A 23748-nucleotide genomic window follows, 5' to 3' on the forward strand; every position below is an offset into this window, starting at 1 on the left:
TACGCCACACATTACCTTGTTGACCAGCTCCGTGACGGACAAGATAGAGGATACTTGGGCAACGACAGATCAGACTCTACTGGAACGCATCAGCGATGAGTCCAGATTGCAACGCTTGAGTCATTACCTAGTAAAGGTAGCTATTACATACTCCATGAGCAGAATGGCCCAGCAAATTACCTTGAACGAGGCCATTATCGTGAATTCCTGCCGTCCTAAAATGTGCCGAATGGGCTTTTTACGCCGCTACCCCCTGCCTTCACGGATCGTGCTGGATCCATATAGGGCAGTATGTGATAGTACTAGCGAGCAGCACGCTCGAATATTTGTGAGCGTGACAACGTCGGGCGGGCAGGCCGACGGTTCAAATCTGGAGTTCACTAGGCGAGATATTTTATCATTGCTAATTTAAAAATCACTACACGGTTTTACATGCACGAGCCGTAGCAATTGACATGTATATGCAAGCCTGGTACTGATGGATTCGAGCATATGGCTGTATGGCTATGTGTAAAAGGGTCACACACATTACAAACGAAAGGGCTAGAGAGTCCATGCTTGTGCAATATTGCCTTCAGTCGAATATTGGCCCGGAATTGGCGGTCTGTCGGGGTGTTATGGGACGATATGTGTCTCCCAGAAGCGCCCCATTATATCTCATCTCCCATTGCAAATCTCCAAGCCTTTTACAGTCCGCAGGGGCATAAATTGCCAATGTGATACTGATAATCCTACACAGGTGCCAGAGAAGGTCATATACATGCTACTAGGTCCCATGAACACCATGAGGGTGAGAGAAGTAATAAAGTATAAACTTATTGTGCCTGAAAACTTTAGGATACTCGGCGAGAAATATAACAAATCAATTTTTTATACTACCTATTTCTTTAAATTAACGTATTAATAAGGTCTTGAACAATTTTTTAAATCTAGAATTTGGCAAGAAACAAGGATATAGCCTAAGAGCTCTTGAAATTGGTCGATATCAGGTTGTGGGTGAATTAATTCTCACATTAACAATTTATACCCCTAGAACTATATATATATATACCCCCACCCCGGGTAAATCGGAAGTTGTCTTCTAAATTGACAACCGTGCCCATACAAATAAGGACTTTAAAGCGTATATCGCATCGTCAACTCTTTGATCAATGAAAGCGATGTCAACGAGCATTGTGCAAATCCAAGATACAAACTCAGGGGCTCAGCCATATCATGATTTCTCTCACATGATTTCTATTGCCGTTCGCTATCCCGTTACAGGCTCTCTTGTATAATAATCCCAAGTCTTTCGAAATGGTGTTCAAGGCAATTTTAAGATCTTTTAGCGCAGTACATTGAGCGAAGCGCTAAGTTTGCAGGTCAGCGTAACGGAATCGTGTACCACAACTTTAGTAATACGCTCGTCCATCTCTTGGCTAGCTTTGTAGTATATACCTTCTTCGAACGATAAAATTTTACTTCTGATACGATCAATTGCGTTTTTATCCCAGCTAGCCAGCTCCGGTTTTATGATTGCTACATCTACGTGTTTTCCACATCGGCCTTGATGAGTTTTCCAATACTCGGAAAACAGACGGCAGTATTGCCCAGCTCGCTCGAGATATCAGGTTCTGGACTGGTATTAAACCATCATGCTAACAGAGGTGTTTCTAATTTCATCACACCTCCGCCACGACCATACATTGAGGTTCAACTTTGCCAATTGTAAGCGCTCACGATTGATCCGATACGTGGCAATGGTAAACTGAGCGCTTCCAAGGATGAGTGGTGAGTGGTCCCTTTGATGCAAGATATTTGCTCTGAATATTCGGCGGTGCGTTAGGACTATTCATCTCGTTGTAGCCTAGCAATTCAGAATTCAATTGCTAAAACTATGATATGAAATGATGAAATGTGTTTTAGCTTATCGTAATACTAATTGCGGGAGCAAGAACACTTATTCTCGGTATGAAAAGTTCCGGGTAAAAGCGTCGAAGCGAGTCGGAAGATTTGGCTAAACGTACGGCAGCATTTGAATCCATGACGGCGTCTAGCAGACCCCTATGAGCGTGCTCCGCAGGCTGATGACGGACTCGACAATGACGAACAGCCGCGCAGAGATCACCAACGTTACAATTTTCAAGTCTACTCCAATGCTTATAAAGCACAGAGCTACCGAAACAAATATCAGCACTCTCTTGGTCCGAATGTAGTTCCGATCGCTCTGAAGGTTGTCGCCGAGCCACCCGAATGACAGCTCAATGCCAATGGCGACCCACGGACTTGGGATCTCGCCCATGATGACGAAACACGCCGCTTTCTAGAACACATGCTCTCTGAAGGGATGGTAAAGCGTTATTCCACTCCGTAAAATGTATATTTCCATAGAAGGCAGGGAATACCAAACCTAGCACCACAATGTCAGCTCAAGGCAGAAGACCAACCCCGTCCGAAGGCGGCCCATGTGGACTTACTCCGCTTGCTACTGTTGCTGCTCAAAATATTCGAATCAATGCAGAGGTTCCTGTTCGGGGCAGTGAGCACAGGTACGTCGTCAAAGTAGTCGCCTTCGAGGTCCACTACGATGTCCGAAAGCCGCTTCCATTTTGTCACCGGCTGCAATTGGGTAATATACGTTACGACGTGCTCTCTGGTAGAACTGATAACTCGAGTCACGGAAGAGGAGAAAAAGTCAATACATCGTTCACCTTTGGCTGGGAAAAAGTTGGGGACCTTGTCATTGGGGTACTTGGGCAAGCCTCCCCTTTGTATTTAGACCTCCATTTCCTCCGTGGCTTAATATTGAATTCGCTTCTTTCGGACCTTTCTTTCTCATCATTATAGAGCCTGACCCTGGTTACCATGATCTCAAGGCGAGTCCCAAGATACTCTATTAACCGTAGAGGTTTTGTCCTAAGATATATTTTTGAAGTGCATGGTTAGAGGGTGAGTGTTTAGACTGGCCGATTGCTGTTTTATGAGGTTTACTAGCCTACGGCTGCTACCAGGTTTGCCGTGACTTGTAGCAAGCTGGATGAGTACTTGTTAAGGCTCACGCTCATAGTAATCAGCAAAAGGATTAACACACACGTTGCGATTGAGGTGGTGCTCTTGAAAGTTATCGGAACTAGGAAGCGTAGTCCATGACGAGGTTTTGAAACGCCTTCCGAACGTCGACAACAGAATTCAGCTTGAATATTTTATTGAATTCGTCACTCGAGGTGCGTTCCCATGTGATAAGGTAGGATACCTTATGGATTACATATATAAACCTGAACAGGGAGGGTGCAAGTATGGGCATCATCCTAGGGGCAGGATCTGAGGGTAGAATCACGTTCGCCTCATAGAAGCAGGCCAGGTAGACACAGCCCATCAATACTACTATTATTCATATCTGTTTATGAAAGCCAATGTACAAACTCAGAATACAGGGGCATAATCTCAGGCGCAGATTCTAAGAGAGGGAGAATAGGGACGTGTGTCCTGGCTATGCTCATTAGGCGATGATGGTGACCCAGAGTTTCTAGAATATACCACTTCTATCCATGCTATCTCATGCCATATATCGGAGCTTATAATAAATGATGTTGTACTTAATCTCTAGAAGATAGTAGCGTACCTGGGGCTGGGGCTGCTTAAATAGAATAATTCAGCATTTAGTAAACATTCACAAGCCTTGGCACCAGGTACGGACCACGGGTCGGCGGGTAGCTAACTGGATTAGACTTTGGCGAAACCCATGTCGACTTGGCGTCCATTCTCACGAATGACCTCGAACGCGGTGATGTGGCGTGGCACCCCTGACGGGCCCATTGGACAGCTACATACTGTAGTTATGGCAAGCGGGGCGATGGAGATTCGCTTCCAGGCTTCGCAGCCCGGACACTCTACCGATCTGCAGTAATTGGTAGGTACTCATGTGCACCGAGCGTATGTACCTGGTATGTACGGCGTAGCTCGTGTGCAGCAAATGCACTTATAGTCAGTCCTCTGCCAAAGACCTGAAATGCCGACTTTGCGCACATCCACCCTTTCTTTCTACTTGCCCCAGATTCTGGCCATCGCGAGTGTGGAGAGTTGAAATAGCGGTAGCGACTGGTACCCGTGAAATCACGTCGAACTGGTCAAGAAAGCATCTGCGCCGAGCGTTTCATTGCACAATGGCAGGGGTTTCGTCAATTGGACCCTGGTCGTTTAATCCGATCGTCACCTCCTTCCCATCGACATTGCTCCCAAATATTGCCTACTGGAACGTCACTAATGGCACATGGACGTATCAGGTTCAGGTCTCCTGGCCGTTGAACTGGACATCGACCGAGGCCGACAGCACCGTCGACACCCTGTAAGTTGTATGCGATTATACGCGCGAAATTCTGTTTACTTACCACCCCGCAGGTTCGTCCTCGATGGCAATGCGCTGGCCCAAACAGCCACAGAGGCTTTCCGCAAGCGCCGACCCGTCGATTTCGCACAACCGGATACCATCATCGTGAGTATCGGATACCCTGACCTCATCCCCGACTCGCCGTACTCAAACGGACGATACTACGACTACCAGATGCCCGTATGTTCGACGTGCCCCCCGACGATTGAGCCAGTCGGGGTACCACCCGGTGCCGATGCCTTTATTACGTTCCTTGATACTGTTCTCCGCCCCTGGGTTCGAAGTTACTTCCCTAATACAACCTTCAACCGGGACGGCCTCTACGGCCACTCTTTCGCTGGGCTTTTTGCCATCTATGCTCTCCTCGTGCGCCCGGATCTATTCGATGTTTTTCTGAGTGCATCACCGTATCTGATCTGGAACAATGAATACATCTTTGATCATCTTGGCCCCCTCAAGAACGGATCGCTGCCAGCCAACACAACGAAGCCAGCACTCCAAATTGCCTACGGAAGTCTCGAAGAGTATCCCCGGAAAAGAAGAACGGAGACGCAGGAAGCATTTGAGGAGAGAAAGGCACTTCTAAGTTCATTGAAGACGAATGAGCTTGTGAGTCGCTTCTACGGCGAAGTCAAGGACAGCCCTAAGCTCAGGGATGTAGAGTTGCTCGAGTACCCATTCAGCTACCACGCGGCTGTAGGATCAGCAGCATTGTGCGACGGAATCGACTACTTCCTTGATTGGTGACGGGCCGAAATACTGAAGCACGACTAGTCTAGTCTAAGAATGGCTCTTCAAAAGGCAGCAAGTCCTTTATAAAGGATCCTTACCCTGACATCCTACTATCATACTGTGTTACACGTTGAGCAGGTGTCCCTACTGTTCATATTCGGACGTCCGATGTGAGTTAGTCGATTGGCATGCCGTTGAGGTTGGTAGTGATTCGCTGAGTCAAGGCCAAGCTTGGCTATTTAGAGCATTAGATAATGGGATCGGTCCTACGCATCGAACTTTGAAAGATCGGTAATTGACACTAGCTAGCCTGAGTGATTTGATGCACGTGCCTTACACTAGTGGGTCTTATATATATATATTTCTAGATAAATCTCATGCTATAGTTTTATATAGACTGACTTGTCTGGTAGGCATTTCTGCATGATTCTACTTTTGGAAATTTCACGTCTAGGATCAAGTCCAGGTCAGGGCCACGCAAGACAATTGAAACATCAACTTGATTTCTTGACGATGTTCTTTCTTCAGTATATTGGCCGCGGTTACAGATAAATTTCTACGAAAGGACTCGAGAAGCAAAGGTCGTTGTTGCATAGAAGCACAGTCTCTCTCAAGTGTAATTTGGCCCCAAGTGAATGCACTAGCGCCCAAGTCAATACTTGAACAAGGTGCAAAATAACAGAAGATATTCGAAAGGTGCACATGCGATGCGTAGTGTAGAATCGCAGGATCAATGCAAGTCCAATTTGACAGACCAAAGACAACTTCAAAGCGCGGTATACGTAGCTCTGGCTCTTTCGACAGCTTGGGCATAGCTGATGGCGAATCTGCCCAAAGGATGCGTACCACTTTGTCAAACAAGACTCATTTCCTCTCAACATCCATTATTGCCAAAATTGTATCTCGTACGATGTGATGTACAGATTGCTGCTGCTTTTACTTATCTCGTTGGACTAGCGACGACTGCAAGAGATCAGCTCGGCCCTGAATATAGTTACTCTTCCTTAAACGCGTGCAGTCGGAGAGCAGCTCCACTGATGCTGCCATCAGCATGCCTTCTTCAGTGATATATGGGTCAAGGAATGAAATCAGCTCCAACAGCTATCGAGCATGACGCTTCAGTTTCTCAAATTCCCAGACAGGGTGGAGAGAGAGAGAGAGAGAGAGGCCATATATGATCAAAATTCAATCAGATTTGGCTTATAAAGATCGGCATGTTCTTCATGGTCCGCATATAGCTCGAGGAACCCCGCCAAGGTGAGATCCTGTCGACGGATTATACCTGCCATCTGGGAGATGGCCAGAGGAACTTCACCAAGTGCATCGGATATTTGCCGCGCTATGTCATCATCTGATTCATTGACAAAATTAGTGTGTTGATTGAACAGAGATAGACTGTCTTGCTGTGTAAGTGGACCAATATCCAGGCCGGAAGGCATTCTCGTAAATACGGGTTTGGCTCACGAATCGCGGCTAGTGACAAGAATCAATCCACTGCCCTGCGGCCAGTAGTCAGCCAGAATCATCGGGTCATCAGCATTGTCGTGTATGGGCAGCCAGGTCGTTTCTGCTCCGGGTTGAACGAACTCATCCGACCCCGACAGATGCATTCCAGGACTGGAGAGCCATCCTTTCACAATTCCCCTAATGACAACCTTAATCTTGCACTTGGGTGAGTCTTCGAGTCCTAGTGCCAACGAAATTTGTTGGTAATCGAGGTCGAGTTTTGCAATCTCGTCCGCAGCAACTCAAAAGAAAGTTGTGTGGCGTCTGGAGAACACTTGAGCTATTTCTGTATTTCTAATTCCCCCGAACCCGCACAGTGCTAATTGCTGTGAGGCGGTGCTTGACCCTGTCACTAGGTCCTTCGAAGGCAAGAGCTCAGTTGCAAGACGCTCCAATATATCGTCGCTACGGTGAAAAATCATTATTGAATCATACGCGTTTTGGGGAGGAAACATGGTAAGCACATGGGTTTACCTATTTCAGTGTTTGGTGTTGAAGGACGTACCCACTCGAATCCTGGAAGTGAGTTCCTTCGATTGCTCTATATGGAGGCCATTCTGTCGCTTCGTTGGACGGCCATTCCGTAAGTTTCAATTGCTCAGCTAATTGATTTCAATACAATAACTCGATGAAACTCAAAATTCAAGCCCACCTTTGAGTGGTAACTCGCTCACGGTCGCGTATTGGTATTCCTCTGAGACCATTAGCACAGTCTGCAGCTTTCCGATACCCCTATGACCTACGATCCTCAAGTCTGAGTGCAACTAGGTGTAAAGCGTCATGCAAAGTCTTGCAAACAAGATTATTGAACTCAGTTAAGCCCTCGCCGCCAACGCAGTGGAGGCTCCCAGTCCATTTCCTAAATCCTGCAACCTGCATATGAGCGTTCAACGGGGTTGGCGAGCTTTTTATAAGCGCCCATGCCAACCAATCATCATTCCTGGTCAACGGTCCCTCTTCCACACCTCTTAAAAATGATTGGTCAATGCCCTTGGTCTTTGGCGAAAGCAAACCACCCACGCACGAATGAATCCCAGGCCAGATCTCATCATTAATTTTACATCCAGTGCCGTTAGCCAAAGATAGTCTTCATTTGTACTCATGACTCCTTCACAAACGAAGTAAGTGATCTTCCAACAAGACCTTTGGGGCACCTGCACGTACATGGTTGATTATCGACACCGCGGCATTATCGTAAATAAAGCCGCAGTTAACAGACTATGTTCAGCTTCCCCGCGATCCGCGCATGCATTTTCGATATGGATGGACTTCTCCTCAACACCGAAGACATACTCACCCTATCCATGAATCAACTTCTTGAGAAGCATGGAAGACCTGCTCTTACCCGGTCAATTCGAGCTCAACTCATGGGTGTCCCAAACTCTTCCAATGGTGATGCGTTCCATGACTGGGCGGAGTTACCTATCTCCCGCGAGCAGTGGGCGCATGAATCGGGGGAACAGATGAGATTGAATTTCCCGAATTGTAAGGCGCTGCCTGGTGCGGAGACGCTTCTGTCAAATCTTAGTCGTGCACGTAGTGTTTTTGCTGGGGACAGAATTGAGCTGGCATTAGCATCCAGCACAAACAGCCATAGCTACAAGTTAAAAACGTCAAAGCAAGAACCAAAACGGCTGCTTGATTTCTTTCAATCTGACAAACGAGTACTAGGCGATGATCCACGAGTGGGACAGGATCGGGGTAAACCATGGCCTGACATATATCTGGTCGCATTGCAGGCCTTGAACTCAACGAGAAACTCTAGCGAAAAGGCAATCATGCCTAACGAATGTTTGGTGTTCGAGGATAGCGTGACTGGGGTGGAAGCTGGAAGAAGGGCTGGGATGAGGATCATATGGGTACCGCATCCAGATATGGCAGTCGAGTATGGAGCAAGGCAGAAGGATATATTAACCAGGAGGACGGGAATGATTGAAGTGGGAGACGACTGGCAATTAGGCGACATTGGTGATGGCTGGGCTGAAAGCATACCAAGCCTGGAACATTTTGATTATGAGAAGTACGGTATCAACGTGTCGTCCTGAGTATCCTTCCGGGAACAATTCTTATCAAATTCATTCTTTCCACGGGACCAGGGATCCGCGCCTACGGTTAAGATCTGTCATTCCCCAAACCCAAACGTCCAGTTGTTGACCTCTTTGCCATTAGGATTAAGTCAAACAAGAAGTCAGTCTTCGTCTTTCGTTATCCTAACAATTACCTTTCAGCGCCCAGTTGCGTATACATGAACGTAGACGTCTATGCTAAAGGAAAGCGCGACGAGAGTCGAAGAGCATCTATAGTAATGTTTTCATCTAGTCGGAATGGGTTTCAGTCGTACTCGATCATTTTTGTGATTTGGTTGGAATCGTTGTTTGGATCGGAAGAATCTAACCCTTCATAAGTTATTGACTGGCCACTGAGATGTGGCCGGTCCACTAGAGCATCTCATACGAATCAATACTCGTGCTTAGGTATCGCTGTCGTGGTAGGACGTGGCTAGAAGCCGCTGATCAGGGAAATGCGAAGCAATGACAAATCTAAGACGTGATGACTTATGCTAGTCTACATACAGTATTCTAAGCTATTCATAGAGTTGTGCAAGAGTGCTAAGGTCTGCATAATACAGGCTGAAAGTGGGATCTATCGAATCGACTAGAACGGCCGACTTAACTGCCAGAAACTACCGTCCGCCGTGTGCTTCTTCTGCTTAGAGGCTTCAGCGCTTAGACACATCCATGCTGACACCACTGTCAATCACGCTAGAGTCACTTACTCGTCCAACTCACAATGGCAGCACAACAGGGTTATCGCGGACAGCTTTGCCGCCAGCCTTGTGCACCAACCGAGAGGAAAAGGGGAGTTTGTAAGGCCCCACTATACTCAACTAATATCATATGTGCTCGACCTCTTTAGGACGACAAGTTTGAGGTTGGTATACTATTTGGCTGATCAAAATCTGGGGCTGACTATATCGAAAGGAAACTGAAGCTGATTATGGGACTAGACTTCGCCCTTGTTCTATGATCCGGAGTTATTAGGCACATGTGTAGAAAGTATAGCAGCATGTTATTGCTAAGGTTGGCTTCTTCGGTGATGCGCTACAGGCCGCTGTATTTAAGAAACATGAAGGAATTGTGCAGATGCTAATAGAAGCCAAGGCTGATGTCAATGCTCAAGGCGGCGGGCGAGTATGGCAACGCATTGCAGGCTGCTTCGGATACGGGATATAGAGATTGTGCAAATGCTACCAACCACACAGGCAGGTTCTCATCTGTGCAAAGAACAACTCAACAAACGACCACTAAGCGGTAACTTGATAGAGAACATATCGAGTTCAGGAACGAACGGACTAGGCTTGAAACGAGTGCAAGAGCAGCAATGGAGCAGTAGCAGCCTTAAGAACAAAGCTGGGATGTTATTAAAACTTATTCGGCATCTGCGCCCTTGCCTATTGCTCTCATAAAGGATAGCTTAGCGAGGGCGGATTTAACAGTTGCTCAAGGCTTGTTATGGGGAATTTGGAAAGTGGCCTACCGATATTGGAGCTGCTTTTAGAGAAGAAGATGTGGCTGTGATTATTGCGAGGAATGGCAGAAATGGGCGAAAGGTGATGAAGTTGCTCCTAAAGAAGAGTGCGGATCTAACTGCTACTAATAAGTATGGGCAATTAGATAGTTTAACTTTCTCCTCCTCGGCATACTCCCCCTATGCGTGACGTGCGTCGCGAGGTCCGCTATGCTCGAGATCATCTTTGGATGCTTCTCTTCTAGTGTCTCTCTATATATCATACCGTGTCAACATGGCCAATTCAAAAAAAGGCGCAGTTATTCCATTTGGACTAAGGGAACCATAATTTAGGTCGGAGAGGTCTGCGCCACCTTCGGTCAATGCCCAGCCTTCTAATCTTTAGATCTATTAAGTGTACGGCAACTTTCGGCGCATCGCCGTAGAAGTCTTCAGAGATAGACGGTGCTATTGTCAACAACGTTTACAAGTCTTCTGGATCCTCCACATGCTCTTATATTGAGTATAGCTCGCATGAAAACCCATATTTCAAATTCCATATCTTGGCCGACCGGCGAGCATAATAATATGGGATTAGCTCACAATCAATAACGCTCTTGGCTTATTGAGCTTCTCAGCTCGAACGCACAAACACGTGGCAAACCTGGCTTAAGCAGACGATCGATACTGTAGGCAGAAATGGAAAAACTCCCACAACCAATCAGATGAGATTGCGGCTCAAAGCCTCGATTGTGACTATCTTCTGTGGGGGGCCATACGTGCATAGGTTTGGATTGACGACAAATACAACATTTAATAAGTCTCGAAACCAAAACGCTGATTTTTTGAAAGTTCAAGATTGCATCAGTATCCTTTTGCTCGCTCCCCTAAAGTGGTTGCGCCGTAATAAGGCTCCACAAGCACTTCTAAAACTGCTTCTATGCTTGGTTCATCGATCCACGCAACCGCAGCTTTCCGGCCATCCGCTACATTTTGAGTTCCTCTTCTTCTCATCATTCTTTCTTTCCCCTCCTCAATCCGCTCATCTCACATTTGATAAAAACCCCACACCGGAAGTCGCTTTCATTTCCACGGCCTACCATGTCAGACTCGGACGCAATATCAGCAGACAGTCTCGGCCCTAACCATTACAACGCGCTTAGTAAGGCAATTCATCAAGTGCTCACTACTGATCTTGCCATTGAAACATATGCTCAGATCATAGATGGCCTTCCACTTTGCGACGTTGCTTGGAACCGATATCAGCACAGATTGTGTCAGAAACACCCCATCAACTCTCATAAGAGTCTCTGCCCAGGCTCGATTGAAAAGGCCAGCTCTTTGAAGAATAGTCTGGACTTGTCCTGGCTATCATATGACGATAAGGTAAGTATTTTCTCATACTGTGAACACCTTGTTGAGAATGGGAAATCTCAAAATTGTTAACCTATGTCACAGCTACTGCGGTCTTATCGAGCCTCTCCGCCTGGGTCTTTGGCATTTGGGCGACAAATCCTAGAATTAGTTGCTGTAGCCGTGCACAAGACCGCCATATACTTATTTCGAAAGGACTTCCGTCTTCATGACCAGCATTATTGGGATAATGATGGTCTTAGCATTCAAAATGTCACGTCATGGCAGAGCGTCCCTATGGATAACAATATATTTAAAACGGTTGAGCCGTGGCCTACTCTATTTACGCACCCAGCTTTTACAGCATACGAGCAGTATCCCAATGGAGTGGCCGATATGGTTGGCTATTGGGCCGAAGACAGGATTCTGGGAGGAGTCCTACTGTTTGATCGTACTAAAGACGGGGGTAACGGCGCCAGCGGCTACGAACCCAATGTTTACTTACAGTCGTCGCGCCCGAAGCGCACATACCTAATTTACCAGCTGACCGACGCTCAACAGCAAAGTCTATTAGACTTCCTACTATTACCTACGCCACCAGTGCCGCTAAGTGAGACGTCGAACCCTAAGATACCAGCTCCCAGCTGCCTCTTGCCGCTCTTATTTTCATCGGAGAATCTGGTCAGTATTGATCCAGAGTTCGCCGTGGTCAACAATAAGATCTACCGAGACGTATGGGAACGACCGCCACCGAGGCCATACCAGGGCTTAATACGAGACCGCGATGTAGTGGATACACCCGGCGCTGGCGATACTGAGCTGGAGAAATTGAGAAGGCTGGGGCTATAGCATGACGGACTTTTGCTTATGAGGTGATTCAAGGACTAGCATACACTTACCCATACACTGAAAGGCCCACCACATACTCGAGATGATCGGGATAGACAATGGAAAACTGCAGTCCGGCTGAGATGAGTCCTTCAGTTGAAGATGGTTTGTGCCATAGTGCGCAATAATCCAGGTTGGTACATCCTATGCTCTAAGAAATGTTCTTATTGCAAATGTATTAGAGAGGGTCGAGGCGTTGAGTAGATCGTTGATAGAGCGGAAAAGTAAGAGTAGATATTGTTTTAAAACCCGCGTACCATTAATATAGATTTTTCTTCTTTCACGCCTACCGAAATAATCGCTTGTATCTGTTTCGCGATAGAATCAGTAAACAACCGAGGTGCTGCAGCACGGAATTCTTTGGATACACCACACGCAGTCATCCCCATTTTCGGAGCTGTGTTATATACTTCCCTAATACACCCAACGATTCGGATCCCTACCTATATTAGGCTAACTAATACTAGTCGCCAATGAACCGATATCTACGAAATATATCGTACAGCGGCACGGGGCTGGAGCTGAAAAACTGTCGCGTGGTAGACTTGATCAGGACGCGGCCGGCACTGACGCCGCGGAGACAGAGAACTTGGACCAGGTATAGCAGCCACTCTACAGATCGTATCATCCTTCATCGAGTAACTAAGAACTGCGGAGTAGTGGTTAGTTGCGAAATCTTCATGATTGGTAATAAATCCGGGTTAGTGCTGGCATAGACAGCCTTCCATGGAATTTATTGGCAGGAGACCCCCTGCCCTATCACTGCTGCGCCGCCGCCGCGCCACTTCTTTTCCCGCTTGCTCGGCCAACACGTCGACGAAAAGCAATTGGCTTGTGATACATGCCGAAGTCGTAATAGCCATGTTTTGCTGATGTTTGCGTCCAGCTTTTACATCTTCTATTGGGAGGAACAGGTATATCGGCGTCGGATGTAGTAGGGTCAAGCTCCCGCTAAACAAGCCCATGAACCCTTGCACTTATTATCTCACTATATAATTTTACAATTTTGATGTTAATGGTGTATGGCTGCCATCGTAGCTGTTTTTCTAAGGCAGCCTCCGGTATTATACCGTACATCGTCATCAGGGCTGGGACCAGTTTCAGAATTTCAGTTGTCCTAGGTGCGCAGTCGAGGTTGGCTTAATCAGCCTCGAAGATCCCGTTGAACCAGTGTGTCTCATCTTCTCCACTAGCCCCCAAGACGGGGACCGTTGCTGAATCAGTGTCATCTAGCAGGTCTGCGGGCTCTGGCGATGACCGATGCTGGAAGTGAAAAGATGGGTTCATGAAAGCGCTCGTCTGATTGGCCATCGATTCTCGCTGTTCGTTGTACTGGCGTTGCCTCCTATATACCACACCCGGTTACGCTCTATCGGGCGCAAGTGGCCTAACCATTGCCTTGATTATGAGTTCGAACCTCGGTATCTGGTATGAATATCCACTTATGCTGTGCCATGTATGCAAGAGCCTGCTGTATCCTTGACTTATTCGTGCCTTTCGGCCGCCTGTTTCGTGTTTCCCAACCTAAGGAAGATGTTTTCACTATGCCTGAGGTATATGCCTCAAGCCAATAATATCATATCTCGCTGTTGGAGTGGGTTTACCTGAAAGAATATCAACAACTAGATTGTACAGTATTTAATGTTTCCCTTGGAGCAAAGATGAAAGTTACTCTTTTCGGGCACATATGATTTCTACTTCGGCTTTGTATAACAGATAAATTATCAGGCAAGACTCACTAAGTCTCAAGTTTAGCAAAGGACAATTGTTAACCTAATTAAAGTATTCAAATTTGCTACATTTAGATTTTGATTGTGACAAGTGACCATTTACTCCGGTTGGTTAATAAATCATGGAACGTCTTGTCAGTCTATCGACCGTGTAAAGACAAGAGATAACGGATGCGGACGCGTTTAACGTACATCGACTTATATATTTTGCCACGTAGGAATGAATAGAAGACAGTACTATGAGCAGCGGGATAGCTAGGTCGAAAACGCCTTAAAGCGCCTAATCGACATTATTCAGTACGGTGACCATGAGACGAGCAAGACCTGGGCTGTCGTACGTAGCCGGCCGTGCCAATCGACAGCAGTCCACAATAATAGAGAGGTTCTTCGTACTAACAGTACTAAACGTTGTCAGAGCGTTTCAGGCTCTGAGAAAGCTGTAAAAGGAACGCATCGAGAAGCCCTCGGATTAAGAGTCGCCGTACCTGATGAGGGACATGCTAACATCCATCTCCGGGGAGGAAAAAAAAAAAAGAAGAAAAAAAGAAAGCCTATAAGCAATCCACTAACACCTTACTAGCGCACCGATCATAAAGTTCCTGATTCCCTGCACTTATCACTGCAGTTGCTCTTATTGGATTTGCCACCGCCTGCTCCGAACACCAACCAGGTCATTGCAGTTATCAACGACTTATGCCACACAAGTTAACGATGTTTCTGACAATCATACTGCGTAGACCACATTCGTAAGAAACACAACATTGACCGCAGCATAACTTGGGCAAAGTAAGTAAAACCAGTGCTTTGATCAGGGAAAGTCATTATAGACGTACGCGGAAGTAGCAGCAAATACCTCAATCATCCGAGCATTGGTCATCAATGCCAAGGCTAGCGCGAAGAAACCAGAAGCCACAATCACAGAGGCGAGTCGGACAGAGTTGCTCTCTATAAAGTATAGAGCGGTGACAGAGCATACTGGAAATAGCGAAGCCAGTACAGTCGTGATGACGCGGACTGTGGCTGCGAGAATGCTGTTCTCGTAACGGTATACACCTTCGTCTAGCCCGTCCTCAACTGGGTTCTGTGAACGTCTTCACACACTGGTTGCATACGGCGGAGAGGGGGCGGGTCTGCATACTTTAAACTTCTCGCCAACCACATGATGCCACCATGGGACTACGCAGTAGGTGAACCATCGGGAGAATACGTCTGGCGCAGGCCGTGAAGTAAGTGCGACCAGGTCTGCGTCGTGTTTTTCGGTGTAGCATTCTTGGTCAAGACCTAGCAGGGGAAAATTGCCCATATCCGGTCGCGCAAGCCATGAACGGAAAAACTCTTGATCGTATACTGCAGGTGGCCCGAATTTTGCGATTTGAGCTTGTTTGAGGATCGTATCATCTGCAAAGTGGTTTTCGAGTATTAGTAGAGCTTACAATAGCCTCGCATAAATCGTTAACGAACTATACTGCTCAAGTTTCCCCCGGATCTCCACAATTTTGTCCCAGTGCTCAGAATCGTCCGTCTCCTCACTGTGGGACAGTGACCACCAATCTTTACTGGAGACGACCCGGTCGGCACCGTTTCGTTGCGCAAGGCTGTGCAATTGGGCCTCTAAATGGGTAAGCTCAGCCTGAAGGTACAACAAATTCTGGGCATTCAGCGCCTTGAATCGTCGGAAAATTGCATACTCGTCTTGCCTGCCCATGAAGCGGGCAACTTTGCAATATCCTTCCATGGCGCTTTCAAGACGAGGAGAAAGAAAATGTAGTAGGTTGATAGGTGCGATCGATCTAAATTCTGGAGTCTGGTTCTAGAGACATAGCCTACCATAATCTGGGGAGTATTCTGGGCACCAATACGGAGGCTACCTGTCATTGAGTCTTTAACATATGACTTGCATAAAATGCAACCCGTCATGTACAATGCAGCCATTTAGATGCCGTTTGCACCCTCCCAACCCAAGAAAGCGCCACACGCAAACTACTTTGGTTAGGCAGACTCGGCTCGAAGAAGTCCCAATTAAAGGTAGTAAATTGAGCCAGAGCCAGACCAGTGCAGGTGTAGATACGAGTAGAGGAAACGCAGCCTTACTGCATGATTTGCAGCCGCACGAGGCATCAGAGCCTCAAGTATGCCTCAGCCAGGCAGCATAGCCATATTTGAGAACACCTTGGAGGGGATAAAGGTAACAAGCCCATCTCGTATTGGCTTTCGTGTCTACTATCCTGGCGCAATAAAATCTTTTGACTACACGGACGGCTGTGATAACTGCGTAAAATCTCTCGAGTCGAACCAATCTTAAAAATCAGTCAACTGCTTCTGCGATACAATGCCAGTCGATAAATGTGGAAAGAAAACTTCTAGCTTAGAGCTTAGAGCGGAGGACGGAGATGTTGCGCAGACATTGACCGAAGACGTAGCGTTGGCGCCGTCGACAACCCGACCCCCTGCGACGGACCTCGGCCTTGTCTCAGCAAAAGAGCATGGCAAGTCTCAGCAAATGGTGGGTAATCCGTGAGCTCTTGATACTGACCTGTATGGGAACTTACATGTCTAAGGCGGATACCAATAGTTCTGAGAGCACTAGTCAGACACGTGGTGACGGCAACGCTGAGTGGTGGGCGGTCATTCTTGTTAGTAGCAAGCGAGGAATAAGGGAATACGACGTGAGAGTGAAAGAGGACACAGGGACGCCAGTCAATTGGATCCACCCCAACGTGATCAGGAGCTGTAAACTCAACTCCCTGGTGGAGGACTGCAAGCCGAGATCCTTCCAAGACATGCACGGCAAGACATTCACATGTGCGAAACGCGCTCGGGTAACGTGGTATGGAAGGAAGAAGAACAGTCTCGAGGATGTCTTCTTCGTTGCACCTCAGAGGTCGCCAATCCAGTTGGTGCTGGGCGACGAGTTCGTGGGCAAGTATGGACGCGCGAGCGAGGTCTGTGCAGATGCGCCGAAGATTGAAGATGCGTGCATGTTCGTAGCTGCGAAGATGACTGTAAGTAGTGTTATACTTGAGGGCGATGGCACCAACCGGTGTTGTCTGTCTGTCTTGCGTGAAATTCTCTTGGCTGACAGGTACACAGAAGGACCAAAAACGTCAGATGGAGGAGAACGCAAGAGAGCATGAAAAGCAATCGGCCGAAGTGATCGCGCGGAGCCAAAGACCTGCTGACGAGTCGAGAAGGAAGGGCAGCTCGTCCGGGAAGAAAAGAGACTCGTTGCGATAAGCGAAAGACCGGACTTACCAGTCACACCAAGTGGGATGCTCTGTATATGGTAGGTACATACCAACGTCAATAGACACCTATGTAGGTTGGGTACCCTAGGTAGGCAGTCGAGAGTAAACGCCCAGAATGCAGCACGATGGTTTAGATAGCGACGTCTCTGCCTTCCAGAGGATACCGAAATGAAGGATAGCCACGGTGGGGCCGAACAAGGTACCGGTAAAATTGGGACCCTACCCATGGGCCTAGGGAGGGATCCATGCGAACCAAGTGCTGCGATGGGCTGAACTCGAGCTGCTTACCCCGGGGAAGGAAGGCCTTAGAAAAAGCAGAACATGTCTGAGGAGTCATCCGCAGCTTATCGGATCCCAATTGACTTACGGTCCACCGGCTGCAGGTCGCGTCACGAGCCGGGACAGCACGCATCGTTTGAATGTGCCCCGCGACGCCAGAGAAGCCAGGCACTTGGAAGCATGCACAGGACACCGCGGGGTGCGCCCAATCTCGCTCCAGTCAACCATGACCATCAGCTACATCGCTGGTTTGGACCTGGACCAATCCGATCGTCGGGTTGCCAACCTGGACCACGATACCGCATCTATGCCCACCCATCGCGAAACGTCTGGCCGTCGTTCATCACCGCCCTCCCAAGATCCGCCGGAATGTCGTGTCGTCTTTTGTAGTCGTCGGCCCTTGTCCTGATCCATCTTGTGCAACGTCCAGCATTGATATTCAGTCTACCCATCGCGCGCTGTATATGCGCTGCTTCAAGTCGCTTCCGAGACCAACATCCCACCTCCAGTTGCTCCCGTCGTAGAAAGACAGGTGCTCCCGTTGGACACCGCTGTCTCCAGCTTCCTTCCGCAGACAGGCCCAGGGCGCAACAACCCCGAGAATGTTGCGCTGCCGCACTCGCTCACAACTGGCTCCTGTTGTAACATCGATCGAGCGAGGTCCACCATAGCCCCGGTGGTCTTACCGCCAACGTAAATGAGTCTGTCGCCCCGACCAGCGATTGAGCAGGACCCGGACTCTTCGGTAGAAGATGTCGTCGAGTCTCCACGCCCTCCTCGTCTGGGGGATCCGTCTACGAAGATAGGAGAGGATCAGACTCCGGGCCAGGCGAATGAAGGCACTGTCCTTGACAGCATCGAGACCGCAATTGCCAGGCGCATCCAGTCTGATCCCAAGACAAACCTCAAAGAGATGCACACCCGCGTATCCGCCTTCCCCGTTGTGCTTAAGGAGGGGCGTGAGGTCTGTCCCTTCTACATTAGCGACTGCATAGACTATTACCGCGCACTATACGATGGATCCGCCAGTGGTCAATCTGCGGCCGCAAGTACATCCCATACTGATAGCAGGTCACAAGTCCTGTCGAGCAGGAGCTCGCGAACGTCGGCCCCGTCTTTGACAGACGGAGGGCTCCTGAGCACTCTAGCGCTGGAAGATCTAGTAAGTTAGCTGCAGCACAGACGCCGTAGCTCCTCAGCTTATACGTCCTCAACGCAGACAAACACAATTGCGATAATCCTGCCGAATGATGACTCGAAACCGATGAGGTCGGCGAAGAGGGACGGAAACACGAGCTACATCTCCCAGGCGATTGTCGAGCGGTGTGGGTTGAAAGAGATTTCAAAATCCAAGGTCGTAGTTGAGTTGAGGCACACAATCACCGTAAACGACCGTGGACGAGTGTATCGCGTTCCGGACTGCGTGTTTCGCATCCGGCCCGGCTTAGAGACTGACCTCGCCATTGGACGCGAAGTTCAAGAAAAGCTCCAGAAGCATGTTGGGCATCCAGAATATAGCTATGATCCTGACAATTCAACCGAGGATCTAGGTGCGACTGCTCCGAGGCCGTGCTGACCTTTATGAATGCTGATTTGGAACTAGTGTCAATCGATGGCCGGCGAAAACCTGCCTCCATAAGAGCCGGAAATGTGGAGGCGTCGAGCCATGCCGGATCTAGCCATCGTGGTTCGTTGGGAACAGCGACTTCCAAGGACTATGTAGAGCTTATCCATCGAGTTTTAGACGCAGATATAGTGCAGCACCCGGCAGACGACGGAAGGGCACATAGGAGTCGTCACGACCGCCACCACCTACCACCGCCAGAATCTTCGGGCAGAAGTCGGCACCGTACGCCGCAAAATTTGGACTATGACTCAGAGCAGTCAACCAAGCCTCGGGCCAGGCGCCGATAGCATGGCAGTGGCTGACTCGCAATTTTATCGAAGGGCTTGTTTTCAAAGATGCATCTTTTTCGATTGATACAGAAGACTGCTTGGGCTCAGCTTGCGACGATCGAAAACATGACTTCGACACTGCGCCTATATGTTGTGGACGTTAGAGTTTGGGTCGTGCACTCGGTTTCTAAAGGTGTGCTAGATACCAACTTCAGGACAGGACGGGTACAGGTGTTTTTGGATGTCACTCCGGAGTTTGGATAAGGTCTCGCCGATTTTTCACAGTCACAAACTCGTGTTTAACCCATCTGATTTCTTATTAAGACGGTCATAAGTCGTTGTGCTACAATACGTGGTCGGCACACGGATGTATGTACGCTTGCCCAACATGGGGTTATTGAGGCCTGAAGCTGTGGCATCGGGGTAGCTGGTTCTTGGCCGCACAATTCAACCCATCGGAAGAAGACAGTGCATAAAGCTAATGACTATAGTATACAGAAAATAGAGATCACATGAGCCATAACAAGATTGCAAGTGATGTGGACTTCCGTCTTGGCAAAGTGCGTTGCTTGCGGGTCGGGCACGGGGGCCGGTCGCTCCCTCGAGCACTAGTCTTATACGTCACTTCGGGCAGAAGATGCCAAGGCTTGAAATATGAGCAGCACTCACCACTGCCAATATGTACCTGGATTGCTGTAAAGCCCCGAAAAAGAATGTCTTAGGTTCGAAAACTATGTTTCTAGACACTATGATGCTAAATTTTTCGTCGTCGTTGTTCTGCGCCTCTATCACTTATGTCAGGCTATCTAGAAATTCAAATAAAATATAGGATAGGATTGCAATCGTTAGTTTCATTAGTTTCATACTGGGCGGATCTGTGCTTCTATGTGACACCTAAAGTGAAATCCACAGACAACGTACTGTATACATAGAACGAATACAGTTTTCGTGACGATATAATAATATCAGCCACTTCATTGACCCAGGATACGGCTGAATGCGGATGAAAAATTTCCTACTGCACACAGATATTCCTGTCATAACGAAGGCACACTACTGGTATTACCAGACGACAGAGTGGGAATATAGGGGCTAACACCAGCGGAAGACTTTCGCAACTCGCCCGAAGCTAACGATAAGCTTAGGATAACGATTCCATACCTGCACCAGTGTATTGCGACTAGGTTAGTATGCTCAGCCAGCAGTTGTCCATGATATTATTTACAAAGACACAAGATAACTTGCGACCCTTGTATTGGCTGGTAATTGCTTCTGATACCTCCGAGGCCGTTTTCTTCGACTTCGATTCTGCCTCGGCGGCCGCTTCCGGCAATCAGTCGCCACAGCCCGAACGCGCATAACCGCAAATTGTGAGCGGGTATTGTTCTTCTGAACAAGATATAAGAAACAAACCCTCACTCTCGGTTTGAGATCAAAGCATCTCGACAAAATCCTTGCGACACTGGACACCGCCGCCGCTAGATTCCACAAACCCAGACTATAGGCAATTTCCGTTATCACACAGCAACGAACCTCATAATGTCTAGCATCACCGTGGAACCTCTTGTCTTCCCCAAGACGTCAGGTGTCAACTTTGGTGCCAAAGTATGCAATGCAGACATCGAGAACCTTACTGGTAAGAAACCAACAACCAAATAAATGATGAGTTGATGATGTTGTAAAATGGGAGACCACCCGTGAAATCGGTAACCTCCTCGGTAAGCTATTATTTCTCCGACGACGTGTACAGGGGCTGATGTTCTGTTAGACGCCGACTTTGACGTTATTCGCGATGCGCTGTTTAGAAACCAAGTGGTGGTTTTTAAGAACCAAAGTCACGTATCGCCAAAGGCTCAGTATGAGTTGACCAACCGATTTGACCCTGCCGCAACTTCATACGGCCACGGCAAGACTATTGATGCCAAGCGCAGCGTACTACATCCCGATCTTAAGACAATCCCCCATCAGCCTCAGGTGCAGGTGATTGGCAATGGTCGTGTGGCCGAGTACGAGGGTCTCAAGAACATCCAGCTTCGACATCCTCACCATAAAACTTTTCATGCAACATCTGTTCCCGCAGAGGATGACCTAGATTACTCCCGCTTCTATCGATGGCACATTGATGCTGCCTTATATGGATTAGCTCCACCTGTCGTCACTACGCTGCTCGCAGTGAAAGTCCCCGGCGGCCGGCGCCAAACGTGTCGCTACGATGACGGCACCGGTGATGAATTAGACGTCCCTCTCGGAACGACTGCCTTCATTTCTGGATACTCGATGTACGATATTCTCTCGGATGAAGATAAAGACTTTGTGCGCACCTCCAAGATTGAGTATGCTCCACACCCGTACATCTGGATGTCAACCGCCAAAGCACGATCTACCGGCCTGGGCATGATCTCTCAGGGCAAGGAAATCCCTATGAGCGAGCTCCCCCCAATCGAGGAGGACAAGATTCAGATCCTACCGATGTGCTGGAGGAATCCAGTTACCGGAAAGCTTGCCGTCCAAGTGCATCCTTCAGCAGTTCGAAAGATTCATCTGAAGGATGGCACAGTTATCGATGATCTGGAAAAGGTCCGCGAGATTGTCTATCGTCTGCAACGCCCGGGCATTGCACCCAAGATGGTGTATGCTCACGATTGGGAGGAAGGAGACTTTGTGCTCTTTCATAACCGTGGGGTCCTTCACTCGGTCGTCGGTGCATTCGCAGAGGATGAGGTCAGATTGTTCCGGCAATGCAATGTGGCTGCTAGCTTTTTGCCCGAAGGACCTCTGGAGGTGAGCGTGACTGCTTGACACCAGGGAAATAGTTGATTGTTTCTTGTTAATCGGTATTAGTCTTAGCGTACATGTTTGTATTTTTTTAGAATCAAAATCAATGCTTTTAGAAATTACCCTCACTTTCAATCGCGTAACGTGATGTCTAGTCCCTACAGGTTTGTACATCTTGATATACTCAATCTTATGCAACAGAATTTGTAAGTTCTAATTCGATTGGGATCTGTGATGTAAATCACCAATGATGACTAGACGATGATGGTAGTGAGTGAGCCTCTATTCTGGACTTGCATATGGCTTAGATCTGGGCATAAAGTTCTGGTCGCACTGCAACATTCCGAGTCAGCTATAACTTCTTTGAGTTGATTTGAAAAAATGCCGAAACAAACGACAAAAATTATCACAGGTATGCAGGAAATCGTGGGTAAATCTAGAGTCGGAGAACATTGTAGAGAAAAAGACAAAACATCAGGAATGACTTACTGGCGAGAACTTCCACCATGCAGAGTGCCAATAATAGAGCCCTTTCATCACCAATGGCTTCAATCCTGGTGGCGTAGGAGGAAAGTCGGCCCACAGACCATTCTCCCACGTCGCATCGTGTCCGAGAAATGCATAGACCACGCCTCCTAGCAAGCCAATCTTTTTCTGCCACGAGCCTTAGTAAGGGAATATCATATACACGTTGATGCAGCATAGACTTACCAAGTTGGCCTGCCCTTCGGCTTTCAATGCATTTGCAAGACCTTTCATCCTCTCAGGACCAAACCTTTTGAGTTCTACGAGGGACTGTACCTCCTCACTGAGGTGCTCTGACAAAGGCGTGCCGAACCCGTCAATAATCCTTACAATGATGTCGCCATCGTACACCTCTGCACCATTTGCCACCAGCGTGAGGTAGTTTTGCAGGCTATCTAAGCCACCATGAAACACCTGGTGTTGTTCCGCGTTTCGCTCCATGACTCCAACCTCGCCCGTCATCTTTTCGACTGCTAAGAAAAACGACTCCTCTTCACAGTCGTGGTGGACCGTCAAGACGGTCACAAAGTTCTTAGCGTAGCCAACGAAGTCTCGCTGGTCCTCAGCTCTGACATATTGTGCCTGATGGTAAATTGAATTCAAGCCCCTGATGAGGACGTTGTGGGCCAATGCCATTTCTTTTTCCCTTGTAAGCGATTGCCCCTTTGGGACTTTTGGCTGCCGGCGATGCACACTTACCTGTTGCGGTCTCATTGCAGACATCTTGCTTCTCCCCTGCTGGAAGAGCAGCGAATGGCGTAGGAACCAACGGGAAAGGGCCTTCGAACCAATGACCCATCATGAACTGACTAACCACCCTGAACAAATTTCCTGGAATAGAAGCGCAAGTAAACCAACTAAATTCATGATTTTTCCTTCTTTTTAGGAAGTAGGGGAAGTCATAGGGCTGAGGACTAGGACGTCAAAATGCTTAGGAAGCAGTGAG

The 23748-nt window shown here is 48.0% G+C and overlaps 8 protein-coding genes across 8 annotated transcripts; 5 read left to right on the top strand and 3 right to left on the bottom strand.

Moving 5' to 3' along the window:
• Window positions 1-4142: 4142 nt before the first annotated feature.
• BKA67DRAFT_537540 (Alpha/Beta hydrolase protein) lies at window positions 4143-5113 on the top strand (the record flags this gene model as incomplete). The annotated part of the gene is made up of 2 exons (XM_046100339.1): window positions 4143-4324; window positions 4378-5113. The coding sequence occupies 2 exons, from the start codon at window positions 4143-4145 to the stop codon at window positions 5111-5113; spliced, it is 918 nt and encodes a 305-aa protein (XP_045955958.1).
• Window positions 5114-7629: 2516 nt separating this feature from the next.
• Window positions 7630-8767, top strand: BKA67DRAFT_571566 (HAD-like domain-containing protein). The gene is made up of 2 exons (XM_046103234.1): window positions 7630-7725; window positions 7833-8767. Exons 1-2 carry the CDS (start codon window positions 7706-7708, stop codon window positions 8647-8649), a joined length of 837 nt encoding a protein of 278 aa, XP_045955959.1. The 5' UTR covers window positions 7630-7705; the 3' UTR covers window positions 8650-8767.
• A 2445-nt stretch (window positions 8768-11212) lies between these two features.
• Window positions 11213-12313, top strand: BKA67DRAFT_537542 (uncharacterized protein; the record flags this gene model as incomplete). Its single annotated transcript, XM_046100340.1, has 2 exons — window positions 11213-11497; window positions 11570-12313. The coding sequence occupies 2 exons, from the start codon at window positions 11213-11215 to the stop codon at window positions 12311-12313; spliced, it is 1029 nt and encodes a 342-aa protein (XP_045955960.1).
• Window positions 12314-14806: 2493 nt separating this feature from the next.
• BKA67DRAFT_537543 (uncharacterized protein) lies at window positions 14807-15817 on the bottom strand (the record flags this gene model as incomplete). Its single annotated transcript, XM_046100341.1, has 4 exons — window positions 14807-14858; window positions 14916-15163; window positions 15221-15480; window positions 15544-15817. The coding sequence occupies 4 exons, from the start codon at window positions 15815-15817 to the stop codon at window positions 14807-14809; spliced, it is 834 nt and encodes a 277-aa protein (XP_045955961.1).
• A 77-nt stretch (window positions 15818-15894) lies between these two features.
• Window positions 15895-17693, bottom strand: BKA67DRAFT_334682 (uncharacterized protein). Its single transcript, XM_046096259.1, has 5 exons — window positions 17335-17693; window positions 17121-17157; window positions 16632-17070; window positions 16174-16379; window positions 15895-16062 (listed from the first exon to the last, which is right to left on the bottom strand). The coding sequence occupies exons 1-4, from the start codon at window positions 17552-17554 to the stop codon at window positions 16200-16202; spliced, it is 876 nt and encodes a 291-aa protein (XP_045955962.1). The 5' UTR covers window positions 17555-17693; the 3' UTR covers window positions 15895-16062; window positions 16174-16199.
• A 610-nt stretch (window positions 17694-18303) lies between these two features.
• BKA67DRAFT_537545 (uncharacterized protein) lies at window positions 18304-19666 on the top strand (the record flags this gene model as incomplete). Its single annotated transcript, XM_046100342.1, has 4 exons — window positions 18304-18768; window positions 18826-19156; window positions 19210-19455; window positions 19491-19666. The coding sequence occupies 4 exons, from the start codon at window positions 18304-18306 to the stop codon at window positions 19664-19666; spliced, it is 1218 nt and encodes a 405-aa protein (XP_045955963.1).
• A 1375-nt stretch (window positions 19667-21041) lies between these two features.
• BKA67DRAFT_593501 (TfdA family taurine catabolism dioxygenase TauD) lies at window positions 21042-22301 on the top strand (the record flags this gene model as incomplete). The annotated part of the gene is made up of 2 exons (XM_046104953.1): window positions 21042-21138; window positions 21271-22301. The coding sequence occupies 2 exons, from the start codon at window positions 21042-21044 to the stop codon at window positions 22299-22301; spliced, it is 1128 nt and encodes a 375-aa protein (XP_045955964.1).
• A 258-nt stretch (window positions 22302-22559) lies between these two features.
• On the bottom strand, window positions 22560-23601 carry BKA67DRAFT_660478 (uncharacterized protein; the record flags this gene model as incomplete). The annotated part of the gene is made up of 4 exons (XM_046107635.1): window positions 22560-22610; window positions 22767-22931; window positions 22989-23440; window positions 23502-23601. 4 exons carry the CDS (start codon window positions 23599-23601, stop codon window positions 22560-22562), a joined length of 768 nt encoding a protein of 255 aa, XP_045955965.1.
• Window positions 23602-23748: the final 147 nt, after the last annotated feature.

This window comes from Truncatella angustata (genome assembly GCF_020726525.1).
Source record: "Truncatella angustata strain MPI-SDFR-AT-0073 chromosome Unknown BKA67scaffold_6, whole genome shotgun sequence".
In the NCBI taxonomy this organism is placed as follows: Eukaryota; Fungi; Ascomycota; class Sordariomycetes; order Amphisphaeriales; family Sporocadaceae; genus Truncatella; species Truncatella angustata.